At 38.6% G+C, this 13808-nt stretch overlaps 1 protein-coding gene across 1 annotated transcript in view; it reads left to right on the top strand.

The window, feature by feature from the left end:
• Positions 1 to 693: 693 nt before the first annotated feature.
• dnah5 (dynein, axonemal, heavy chain 5) overlaps positions 694 to 13808 on the top strand; it is a 176787-nt gene continuing 163672 nt past the window's right edge. Inside the window, 2 exon segments of the mRNA XM_052016973.1 lie at positions 694 to 750; positions 12547 to 12681. Coding sequence (XP_051872933.1) covers positions 694 to 750; positions 12547 to 12681 — 192 coding nt within the window.

The raw sequence follows: 13808 nt of genomic DNA, 5'->3' as shown, positions 1-13808 counted from the left end.
AGATCTTCTCTACATTTAGATATGACATAATACCCCGTAACCATTTTTTCAAATAAAAGATTTTGTAATTGCACTTCAATTTTTTTAATCCAACTCTTTAATGTAAATGTTGAACTGGTCTCTGTGTAAAACTGTTTATCCCTCATTGTTAGCAGCCTCAGTAATTCTGTTTTCTGCTTTCTAACTTGCCAGGCAATTTAGCATAGCCAGGCTGTTTTATTGCTGCTAACACTGAGATTGGTTTCAATAATTGTTTTGTTTCCTAGTATTAACCTCTCAAATTGCTGACCATAGTGAAAATATAAAATAAATACTAATTCAATTGAAGTCACCAATGAGATGTAAAATTATTCATGTAATTTTTATTATGTTTAAAGGAAATGTTTATTCAGGTAATAGTATTCATAAGTTACAACCACTGATTCTTAACTCAGTGGAACATCATTAGATATTGTATATCAGTCTTTTTGGGAGATTGAAAATGGAGGTAAGCATATATACTTTGTTGGCATCATAAACATAACTAAACAATTTATTATGAATTGTTTGACAACTTGGAGTTTGGGGTGTTGTGCATTGCCACGTCTGAATATAAAAGCACTGGAAATAATTAATGTCTTTGGATGCCATTGTTCTTGTTGGGCTTTATACAGTGATTAAATAGCTACACTACTAATCTCAGATTGATAAAACATGATTCAGAATTTGAAAAAGCCAGTTAAGGCATTGCCAGGTATGACTTCACTTTTGGTGAGTTTGTGGTCTATTGTTTCGAACTGATGGAAAGTTTCAATATATTGCTTGAAACACTGAACTAAGTTGCAGAATGATGTCGAGAGCAGGTAGAAAACACCTCTGGAGACAGAGTATTACGCGAGTACTGAAGGTAAGAAAACTTATTATTTCATTTGCCAAAATGTTAGTATTTGATTAGAATTTCTTCAGCTTTATGTTGTGGGGAAATAGATTTAAAATATGGGAAGAACTCTGGGGAGGAAGAAGTTAGTATCTGTGGCCTGAATATCTTATCCCCATCACTTTTATAACTGGGTGTAAAACAGTGCTTACAGTGTTTGAATTATATATTTACCAACTTCATAATCTTTCATTTGACTCTGAGGGTCAAACTTGTAAAGAGTGCAGATACCTGTGCTAAATTGTTAAACAGCAATGCACCTGTTATTTCTTCTGGGGCTGGAGAGAGGAATTTTCTAAACCATGTGATGTGTGATAACTTGTGCTTTGAGGAGATTCTAATTATGGTTTTTCACTGTGGTTATGCATGGTGAGTGAACAAAACTTCAAGTCACAGTGATTTAACTGCACTATCTAACTCCACGGTTGAATGTATTGGAGTGGTTTTCAAATGGAGCCATCTCTTCAAATAATGGGGCTAAATTTGCTGATGTAGCCGGTGGTGACAGTCCCCGTGTCCCAAAGGCATGCTGGTTGCTAGGTTAATTGGCCACTGCAAATTTCTCTAGTATGTGGGCAAGTGGTAGAATCTGGGAGAGCTGATGGGAGTGTGGGGAGGAAAGGTTAGAGGGAAAATTAATAGGGGAAATGGGATTGCTCTGTGGACTGGCATAAGTTCGGTGGGCTGAATGACCTCCTCCAATGTTGTAAGGAAATATGAATATGAAAGGAGATTACTTGTCATTATCATCCCATTTGTTGCCATTCCAGGTCCCATAATTGAAGACCACTGATTCCCACTCTTGTTCACTTCATCATAGCTTCAACTCTTATTGCCAACTTCCTGATTTCTTCATCACAGCCCCTGCTGCATAGGTCCAACTCTAATCCTTACGCTCCTGCTGCAACTGCAGAGCAGAACAATCTATCTGTGGAGTGCCCATTTTGATTGCACTGTCTGCCCAACACTCTTTCCCCCTGCTTAGTTTGTGTTGTCCACAGATTTGAGCATATTTTTAATAAATTTATGAACGCATGTCATAAATTTTAATTTGGAACAGTGGTGTTGTTGACCTGAGATGTCCATAAGTTCTCACCTTTCCCGTTAACATTTCATTGACCCATTTTCTTTCCTTGAGTCAATCCATCCACCATTTCCAACTTCTGCCGCCTGCCTCTCAAATTTGGGACAAAATAGTAATTTTTGCATAAAAATTTGTCAAATGCTATTTGGAAACGTAAGTGAACAGCCTCCAGTTTAGTGTGGTCAAGTCCATTTGTTGGTTGCTTAAAGAAATAGAGGAGGTTGTTTGTGTAGATTTTCCTTTCTAAATCCATGTTGAGTCCGTGTTTGCTGCTAATAATCAACTTTTTTTTAATAAACGTTGAAATAAGTCCAATGGAATCTGGATTTGAAAGTGGGTACCACATTTGCCCATTTCTCAATGATAGAAATTATTCACTGTCCATTCACCCTGTCAAGTTAGTTGTTAAACCAAACTGGTTTGGACACAAAAATAAATCACCCTGAAAATAAAAACAGGTAATGGAAGAGGAGACTTTATGGCTTTTTGATGAGTACAGTAGCATTGTGGTTGTTACTGGACTAATAACCAGAGGCCTGGAGTGTTGATTGAGCATTATGTGTCAAATCCAACCACAGCAATTTAATAATGGGAATTTAACATGTAATTGAATAAATCTAGAATTTAAAGAAAATGTTGGTGTCAATACTGGTGATCATGAAGCTACCGTTTTGTCTTTTTAAAAGAAAACAATCTGGTTTACTAATGTTCATAAGGGAGGGAAATCTGCCAGCTTTACACAGTTTATCCTATATGTGATTTCAAACCCAAAACAATGTGGTTGACTTCTAACTGCATTGTTTTCAGAGGTGATCTGGAATGAGAAATGAATGCTGAACTAGCCTGTGAATTAACAAATAATAAAGCAATAATTTGTTTTGCCATTCTTCATGAATATACTGATCCTTTATCTCAAGAAAACTAAAAGCAGGAATAAATAGGTCTTTCTTGGGTTGTCAGATTTTGATTGGTGTGACACTGCAGGGATCAATCCTTGTGCCCAAGCTATTCACAATCCATCTTAATGATATGCCTGAGGAGAGTGAATTTTATTTTTCCAAGTTTGCTGATGACACAAAACTGGGTGGGATTGTGAGTAGGGAGGAGAATGCAAAGAGCCTTCACAATATAAATAAGCTAAGAGAGTGGGCGAGAACATGGCAGATGGTATATATTGTGAAAAAAGAGAGATCACCTACTTAAATGCACATAAAGGCTAAGACTTTTTTTAAGTGGTGAGAGATTGGTTGCTTTTGGTAGTCAAAGGGATCTGGGTGTCCTTGTACACGTGACTGAAAGCTAATATATAGGTGCGGCATGTAGGAAGGCAAATGGTATGTTGACCTTTATTATGAAAGGATTTGAATACAGAACTAAAGATGTCTTCCTGCAATTATATAGGGCCTTAGTGAGATTGCACACGGAGTGTTGAGCACAGTTTTATGCTCCTAAAAAAATAATGGCTGTATGAAAGGAGGGCAATGCAAAGTTACCAGATTGGTTCTTGGGATGGTGGTTTGTTGTATGGGGAGAGATTTGAGTAAGGTAGACCTGTTTTCTTGACAGTTTAAAAAAATGAGTGGCGATTTCTTTGAAACTTACATAATTCCAACAGGGTGCAACAGCATGGACGCAGGGTGGACATTTTTCCTGGCTGAGGAGTCTCAGACTAGGAGTCGCAACCATTCAGGACAGAGATGTGGAAAAATTACTTCACCATATAGTGGTGATCTTTGGAATTCTCTAGTACTTGAAGAAGAAGAATCAACAGTGATTGTGTTGAATGGTGGGGCTGGCTTGATGGGCTGGATGGTCTTGTGCTTCCAATTCTTGTGTTGTTATGTAAAGTCTACATTCTGCTCTGATTTTCCTATTGCTTATTCCCTTGGATTTTAAAAATCCATTGGTCCCATTCCTGAATATATTTTTCCATGAATTCCAAAGATTCGCAGTCTTCTGATAAAATTGATTACCATGTCAATTCCTAATCCTGAAACTACGATGTGAGTTTTGGATTCTTGAGGCAGTCTCTTTGCATCTGAACGTCTTGTAGGATCATAAAAAGAAATTGAAAATGCTGGAAATAATCAACAGGTCAAGCAGCATTTGTTGGGGAAGAAACAGAGTGGTTGTATCAAGTCATAGATCCTTCATTTCTTGTCGATTTAAAAAAAATTCCCACTGTTCACTCACTCTGTCACATTGATTGTTAATGCCAGACTAATCTGGTTATATGTTTGAAAATGCCCTGAGAATAAGAACCAAGAGGCTTCTTGATGCATGTGGAAGTTTATCACAAGCTATTTGGCAATGTAAGTGAACAGCCTACTGGAGTTTATTTCACTCAACTTGGTTTGTCAGTTGCTTAAAGAAATCAAGAAAGTTGGGTGAACAGATCTTCTCTTCTAAATCCAAGTTTAGAAGTGTGACAAATGGTCTTTGACCTGTGTTGACGACTCTTTCCCTGTCCCCATGGATGCTGCCCAACTGGCTGAGTGCTTCCAGCATTTTGTTTTTGTTTTAAGTTTCCAGCATCTGCAGTTTTTTACTGCTGTTAGAATCTTGCATGTTTCAATCAAACAACCTCTCATTGTCTAAATTCATTCAGGGTGGGTACTTCCTACTCAACCCCATCTTACAGGAAAATTCTTCTTTTCTCCCATCTGAGGCATCAATTGACCACATTTATGATGCTCCACTTTTAAAGCAAGTATATCTTTCCGCAGGTTCTTGGGGTAAAACTGCACACACTGCTCCAGGTATGACCTTACTTAAGTCATGTATGATTGCATAAAGACCTCCATGTCCTTATATTCAGTCTCCTTAGAATAAAGGCCTATGTACCTAGTTGCTTGCTTTATCTACAGATATACTTACTGTATTTCATGTTCAAAGACAGTCATGATACAGAAAGCAAATATGGATTTATATGTTCACTATTTTATCACCCTTGTTGCTCTATCACTATGTAGAAAATATTCTGCTTTTCTTTTTTCCCCATCAAAATAGACAATCTTTGTCATATTTTATCACCCATCTTGGCCACTCACTTGGCCTCTCTATATCCCTGAGCAAAGTCCTTTTGGCTTACTTTTCCACCCAGTTCTGTAGCATTAGCAAATTTGGATGCAATACATTCTGCCATTTTGTCGAATTCACATGAACGTAGGCTGCTATTTTGACCACTGTGTTCCAACCCTTGACTCTTTATGAATTTCAGTGTTGGATTGGGAAATAAAATATTTTATGGCTTTATAATGAAGAAGAGCAGATCACTGTGTCCTATCTTAAATTTCTCCCTCAATTAATAATTGGACAACAAATTATCTGGTAATTAATAGATTGTTGTTATGGGAGCCTACTATGAGCAAATTGCCTGTTGTGTATCCTATCTTGCAACATTCACTTCACTTCAAAAATACATCATTGGCTCTACAACACGTTGAGATATTTTGAATGTGAGATGAGAATATGCTAAATAAAAGCATGTCTGAAATGTTTATTCTACCATTTCCTTATTCCCCAAAATAACTTCTCTGATCTCTTCCTCTAATAGAGTCATAGAGAGCACAGATACAGCACAGAAACAGGCATTTTGGACCATTGAGTCTGTCAGCAATAAAACACACTTTTTAATGGTTCTTATTATCGCAAATATTAAATATGGTTATTTCCATTTAATTTACCATCCATGAAGTCAGGCTCACCCCCCCCTTTAATTTCTTCCATACCTAACAGTGCTGATACAAGTTGCACATCATTTTGTTTTATGGATATCTGAAATTTTTGTCCTTTCTAAAGTATGTGGAATTTCCTGCTGTAATGTATGTGCTCATGTGAGTTCCTCATTAATGGTCCACATTAACTTTCTTCTCTTCGTTATCACACACATGTTGAAGATTTTTTAATGTTTCTTACCAGTTTACGCCCATTCTGTTTTCTCCACCTTTATCAATCATTGGGTTTGGTACTCTTCCTAAAAATGGGTATGGACTCTTATAACCTAATGCTTTCTTTAATCTCTTTGGTTTTCCATGGCTGAAAAGCTTTCAGTTTTTCATTTCTCAGTAGAATATATAGATATTCCTCAATTTATGAATGTTCAATAGTAATGTCACTTCAGGATCTATGAAGCTATCTTTTCCTATAATGAATAGTGTGCCATTCACTACATGTAAGATTACATGGCACCAAAATACCCTTGACGCATTTCACCTAAATTTTCTAATTTCTAAATTTTCTAATTTACAAATTTTCACTCAGCAAAATGCTTCCAAGGAAGTCAACTCTTTTGTAAATTGAGATAAATGTGTATGTTATTTAACAAGTATGAAATATTTCTGAGTCTGTCATTGTTTATTTATTATTATAGCTTTTTACTCCAATTTCCCAATCAACCTTGGCTAATTTGGCTTTCATTACACAGCAGTGGAGGCCAGATCATTGGAGGCATTTAAGGAGGAGATAGATAGATATCTAATTAGTCAAGGTATCAAGGGATATGGGGATAAGGCAGGAAATTGGGGTTAGAATAGTTTTTTTGCTCATGGAGCAGACTTCCTTCCCCCCCTCCCTCCCCCATTTCTCATTTCTTTTTTCTTTTTCCCCTTTTCTTTGGAGCAGACTCGATGGGCCGAATGGCCGAGTTCTGCTCCCTTGTCTTGTGATCTTGTGATTATTGGCTTTGGTTAAGTGTAAGTGACTAGTTTTAGATTTAAATTATGCTATTTTCTAAAGCGATGTGAAATTCCATTTTATTATGATCAGCCTTCTCCTGAAAATTACTTGCTTTGAAATTACTGATTAATCCTGGCCTACTGTAGAACTGAAGATGTGAAATAACCTGGTCACGAGTTAAATCAATATCGAACTGCTTGAGGAAACTATCCCAAATGTATTTTTTGAACACATCTTCAAACTACCTTTCCCACTTTTATTTCTCCATTGTATATGAAGGTTAATGTCCTTCGCAACCATTGTATTACCTTTGTTGTAAGCTTTATTATTTCCTGATTAATATTTACCCCACAGTGCAGTGTCAGGGATTTCAAACTGCTTTCACCATTTTTATGACATTCTTACCACCACCCAAACTGATTCTACTTATGGCCATCCCTGGCTGCTGTAACATCACCTCCATTAAAACATTGTTTGTCCTTTCTACATTTTTGATTTCAGTCATTTATAAGGAGGTACTGCATTTTACCTTGTTGGTGTTTGGGAGGGCACTTTTTTCCTACTTCTCCTTGTAAATACTTCAAAGTAGTACTTATTTTAAATACTTACCGTTATGTTTGTATATTTACTGCTCCACTAAGCTGCAATTTCCTTGTTGGCAGCATAAGTACAAAGACAATATTTTTAAACTTGTGCATGAATTGTACAATGTATATTTGAAAACTGCATTATTGCAGTGCATCACTCATTCATGAGAAGTTTCTCTCAAGTATTTTGTGATTTGATCTTTCTTCAGAATAGGTATCATTTATGTTCATAAAGATCATTGTAGAGGAATTGTATTAGGCATTCTGAGTATTGTGGGTTTTCTGTTTCTGTGATGCATTGCTTTGTCCTTGAGTGACAGCAGCTGGAATGGCATTTCATTATACATTGTTTAATTCAATGTTACAGTAGAATTAGAAACATCAAGGTTGATCTAAAATGACAATACAGTATGGAAACCATACAACGTGTTATTTCTTTATAACTTGTCTAAGGTAACCCATTTTAACTTGGTCATGTTTCCAATTTAGAAATCTACTTCATTCAAACTGCTAATGACCTGTGCCTTTATTCTTTTGTGTCACAGTTACTGCACTTAGCAAGTCTAGGCTTGTTTGAGGTTTTGTGTATTTCATCATTGTTGACAAGCCTGTTTCAACGGTGATTAAAATGCTTATCACTTGCACTCAAATAAGATTGTAGGGCATGCTGTTCTCCATGATGGGATTAAGGTTGAATCTGCCCTCGGGAGGTAGAAGCTCCACAATTCCATTTTATTGTGGATTCATGTATGAATCTGGGTCAGGCAGCCCAATTTCAATGGAGGGGAAACATTGAAAGGTAGTAATACAGGACAAAATTAATTGTTATTTGGAAAAATATGGGTTAGTATATGTTAGCCTTTAGACAAAGTACAAGCTATTTAAAGGCAGATCATGTTTCACAAATTTTTGATGAACTAATAGAGGGAGTGCCTCCATGAGAGAGGAGAGATTTTATAGTTTATATAAGGAACCATTGATATAAGGAACAATCAGCCTTCACATTACTTCAGGAAAAGAAAATCAAAAAAACTGCAGATGATGGAAAGCTGAAATAAAAACATAAAATGCTGGAAATACTCAGCATATCAGGCAGCATCTGTGGAAAGAGAAACTGTTATTATTTTGGGTCTAGGGCCTTTAATTCTGAGTATTTTCAGCATCTTCTGTTTTTATTTCACACCATTGGCCTCTACCAACCTGCTGCTGTTGCACAACACTTCCTTCTGACAGTAAAGACCTTTGACGAGACTCTGAAATATGTAGACCACTTTCCATATCTTAGGAGCCACCATTTTAACTACCTCCAATTCCCAGGCCCGGGCACTTCCATTCTCCATCAGGAAGGCCTTAGGGCTATCTGTTTCTTTGTAGAACATAGATCCAACCAGTTCCCCTCTACTTTCAGTCTCCTCCACCTGGCAGAACTTGTTTTTACCCTGAGCAACTTCTTTTTTTGATTCCTCTCACTTTCTACAAATCAAAGGGCACTCTTGAACTCTAGCTACGCCTGCCTTTTTGTTGACCATGTGGGGCAGCCTTTGTTCCAAACCTAGTCTCGTACCACTCCCCATATTTTTTTCCGCATCATCAACGACTGCATCGCTGTGGTGCCTCCTGGACCCATGCGGAATCTGTCAATTTCTTCAACTTCTCTGCTAATTTCCACCCTGCCTTCAAATTCACTTGAACCATTTCAAGTGAACTATTTCAAGAGGTCTACACCTCCTCCCATCCTTTCTCTTGTAAGGACGCCATCCCTTTCTCTCAGTTACCACCATATCTGTTCTTGTGATGAGGCCTTCCACTCCAGGACATCTAAGATGTCCTCCTTTTCCAGGAAACATGGCTTCTTCCTCACCACTGTGGTTGTTGGAGCCCTCATCCCCATCTCCTCCATTTCCCACACATGTTCTCAACCCACCTATCCCCAGACAGAACAGGGATAGAGTTTCTTTGGTTCTTGCCTTTGGTTCAGCTTCTGCATCCAGCACATCATTCTTCGACGTTTCTGCCACCTACAACATGATCCCTTCACCAGTCACATGTTCCCCTCCTCACCCCTTTCTGTTTACCACTGCAACCAATGGCTCCCTGGTTCACTCATCCCTCCCCATCCCAAGGCACTTTCCCCTGTACTTTAGGAGGTGCAACACCTGTTCCTACACCTTCTCCCTCACCTCCATCCCGGGGCCTAAACAGCTCTTCCAGGTGAGACAGATTCACATGTACCTCCTCTAACCTCGCCTACTGCATTCGGTGCTCGCAATGTGAGACCAAGCGCAGATGAGGCGACTGCTTTGCGGAGCACCTGCACTCTATCTGCAATGACCATCTGGAGCTCCCAGTTGCAAGACATTTTAATTCCCCTTTGTATTCCTACACCAACCTGTCTGTCCTCGGCCTCCTCCACTGCCAGGGTGAGGCCAAATGCAAACTAGAAGTGTCTCATATTCCACCTGGGTAGTCTACAACCCAACAGCATGAACATTTGAAATCTCCAATGTCAGGTAACCTGCTCCCCCTCTGTCCTTTCTGCCTCTCTCCTTCTGATCTACCCAGGTCCTCTCTCACACACATACTTTCCAACTGCCCCCACAACCGTCTATTGCCCAGTTTCTTTCCTGTCTCCACCTACTCCATATGCCCATCTCCCACACACTCCTCCCATGGGATCCCTTATCCCTTCCCTGCTAATGTTCTCATCTGCCCACCTTCTGTCCCTTATTTGGTTACAATCTTCACCTTCCTATTTTAACAGATTCCATAATCTGCAGCCTTTTGTTGCTTCCACCTATCACCTCCCAGCCTCTGTCACTCTCTCTGCCCTTCCCTCCCCCACCTGACTCCATCTGCCAGTGAACCCCTCCTCACCTGGATCCACCTATAATTTCCCCTCTGCTTTTTCAGTCAGAGGTCTTAAAGGGTCTCAATCCAAAACGCCAACTGTCCATTTCCCTCCACGGATGCTGCCTGACCCGCTGAGCTTCTCCAGCAGCTCATTTTTTGCTCAGTGACAACAAAATTCATCACCACCTCCTATGTGCCAGCACAGCCTTTGGCCACGTGAGGGAAAAGTGCTTTTGAAGATCTTGACCTCAAACTCAGCACTTCCATTGAATGTCTGGATACTAAGTTTGGAAATCAAAAGGTGCAGCTGTGTAAATAAGGGCTGGTGTGTATAAGCACAGCAGCTGCAATATGACATGGCAGGGAGCCATTTGACAAAGTGGTCTGGAAACTGACCATGCTATTTATACAGGCAATATTTGGTTCCTCAATGTGTACATGTGTATAGAGGTATTTATTCAATATTGGGTCAGTGCAAATATGATGACCATGAAGCATTCTGGGATGGTTAGCGAAATGTACAGGAAACTTAATTAGAACAAGGGGGATTGAGTATAAAAGTAGGTAAATTTTGCTACAACAATGCCAGGCATCATTGAGATCACATCTGAAATATTGTGGTTTTGATTTCCTTGTTTAAGGAGAGATACACTTGCATTGGAGGTGGTTTAGAGAAGGTTCCCTTGTTTGATCTCAGGGATGAAGGGGTTAACTACGAGGAACAGTTGAATAGGCTTATTGGAGTTTAGAAGAGACATGATCCCACTGAAATGTATAAAATTCTGAGGGGCTTTGATAGCATGTTAAGCATATGAAATCATTTCCCATACAGTGTGTGTATGTTTTATTTTAATGGCTTGACTGCTGTTCACAGCGGTGCTTTCTTGTGGACAAAACTCTGTATAGCTGTGCCTAAAGCTCCCCTTCAGTGTTGTTGGTTTTTCCAGATTATTGTTTCCTATAGACAACACAAATATCATGATGAGCATTGCTTGAGAAGTAAAGGCCAAACAATTTTTGTTGGAAAGCTTTGTTCTGATAATTTATTAGCTTCTTTCTGTTACCAAGCACCCATGTTATTGTAACATACTTGCCTGTTCTTGTGAAAGGTTTAATGATGTGCTGTTAATTTGTGAAGCATTGAACTGTTTACGTGACCATTTGGCTTGTCTAAACCCATTTACTGAATTCTACTTACATTACTGATATTCTTGAGTGGTTCAGTTTGAAATTGGAAGGAGCATAATTTAACTTGGTCATACCATGCCCGTATCATTTGGGAGTGGTTGACTTCATTTCTGCCATTATTTGGAAACTATTGAACAAGGAAAAAGGGAATTAAATTTGAACAAAGAATTAATATAAACGGTCAGCCATTTGATATCTATTATTAATTTACTGCGGCCCAAAAAGCAGGATTGAATTGATTAGTAAAAGTGCAAATACAATCCTGTAATAACATTAAATCCACTATTTCTAATGCCAAGGATTCCTTACACTTTTATTACCACTTCCTCAATCCTCTTGTATTTTCTCTTTGTACTTGTACCTCTTAGAATTATGCCCTCCACTTCATATTGTCTCTTAGCATTCTTCCTCACAACACCTCACATTTTTACACATTAAATTTCATCTGCTTCATGTCCACCCTTTCCACCAAGCTGGACAGGTGTGATGAGTTTGCAAGTTTGATGCTACAGGAACAAGCAAATTTTATTATCACCCTAATGGGATATATCCTAGGTTACTGAAACATGTGATTGTGAGTGTCACAATCGTTTTAGTTCTTTATCACAATTTTCTGAAGGAACTCTCCTGCCTGTTTGTACTCCCCTGACAGAAGAGCTAACATTACAGTAACATTGGAGGATGATAGGGAAAATATTTATGAAAATATTTTATAATTAAAAGGCCATGATGTTAATTCCAATTTTTAGTATTACCACATAGACTGGGAAACTGCTTGCAGATATCTTTGCATTCATATGTAATTATCGAATTGTGTAAATTATCAAATTACACAATTTGAGAATGATAACATGTTTGGTTATGGTGATTATGCCAACATATTAGATGCTGATACTTTAACTGTAAATTTAGTTCTTGACGTACAGCAACAATGTATAAATTTTGTACATTTTAACAGCTAATAATGGGGACTGTCTGATCACAACACAGTTTACCTTCTGTAAAACCTGGTATCTTAAAGATAATTTTGAGTTAATTCAATCAAGAGACTTGCACTTTATCTGTACTTCTGAACTATTAGAGGAATGTGTGTAGAGGATACATTACAATTTGAATAGGTACCTAAACAATCAAATTAATATAATCAAATAACTTTAAATAAGTAATGATATTAAGGAAGTAAAAATTCAAAGTGGTATTGTTTGCTTTCAAGTTTTGTAACTATAAAATGACCCCTCTTGCAGCAAAAGTTAAAAGAGGAAAGAGAAGCCAAACGGGCCCAGTTGGATGGTAGACATGACTACGTATTGGGGGTTGTGGCCTCATGTGTTGGAGTGGAGAAAGCTGAGGTTGAAGATGCCATTCTTGAGGGTTCCCAGGTAAGCATATGTATTATTGAATATTTTAAATCATCAAAAAGAATAAAGTTCAAGAAATGGAATTTAATTTGCAGCATAATTTGAAGCTAAAATGAAACAGGGCCACTGAGGAATATAAAGAAAGCAGGAAAGAACTCATGCAGGGGATTAGGAGGGCCTAAAGGAACCAGGAAATATCCTTGGCAAGCAGGATTAAAGAACATCCCAGGGCATTTTGTACTTGCACGAAAAAAAATGAAGATAACTAGGGAAAGGGTAGGACCACTCGAGGATAAAAGAGGGAATTTATGCTTGAAGTCAGAGGATGTGGGCGAGGTACAAAATGAGTACTTTGCGTCACCAAGGAGAAGGACGTGGAGGTTAGTGAGAGCAATGTGGGGCATGCTAATGCGCTAGGACATTTTGAGATCAAGAAGGAAGTGTTGTTGGCTCTCTTGAAGAGCATTAAGGTGGACATGTCCCCAGGGTCTAATGGGATATATCCTAGGTTACTGAAACAGGCAAGAGAAGAGATTTTCGGGCCTTAACAGAGATCTTTGTGTCCTCACTAGCAACAGGTAAGGTCCCAGAGGACTAGAGAGTAGCCAAGAAAGGAAATGGGGATATTCCAGTAAGTTGTAGGCCGGTGAGCCTCACATAAGTGGCAGGGAAGCTTAATGGAGAGGATTCTGAAGGAGAGGATTTTCAAACATTTGGAAAAGCATGGCCTGATTAGGGGCAGTCAGCATGGCTTTGTACAGGGCAGGTCATGTCTTACAAAATTGATTGAGTTTTTTGAGGAGGTGATGAAGGTGATTGATGACGTAGGGCATTGGATATTATCTACATGGACTTTAGTAAGACATGTGACAAGGTCCTTCATGGTAGGCTGATTCAGAAGATTAAGATACATGGGATCCATGGTGAATTGGTAGTTTGGATTCAGAACTGACTTGCCCATAGAAGACACAGAGTAGTGATGGAAGAGTGTTATTCTGGCTGACGTCTGTGACCAGTGGTGTTCCATAGGGATCAGTGATGGAGCCTCTGTTATTTGTGATATATATAATTGACTTGCTTGAAAATGTAGATGGATGGGTTAGTAAGTTGAGAGACAACACAAAGACTGGTGGAGTTGTGGATGGTGA

The sequence above is a fragment of the Pristis pectinata genome, chromosome 5 (assembly GCF_009764475.1).
Source record: "Pristis pectinata isolate sPriPec2 chromosome 5, sPriPec2.1.pri, whole genome shotgun sequence".
NCBI lineage: Eukaryota > Metazoa > Chordata > Chondrichthyes > Rhinopristiformes > Pristidae > Pristis > Pristis pectinata.
The sequence above is the reverse complement of the archived record's forward strand: the minus strand, read 5'-3'. Positions and strand labels throughout refer to the sequence as shown.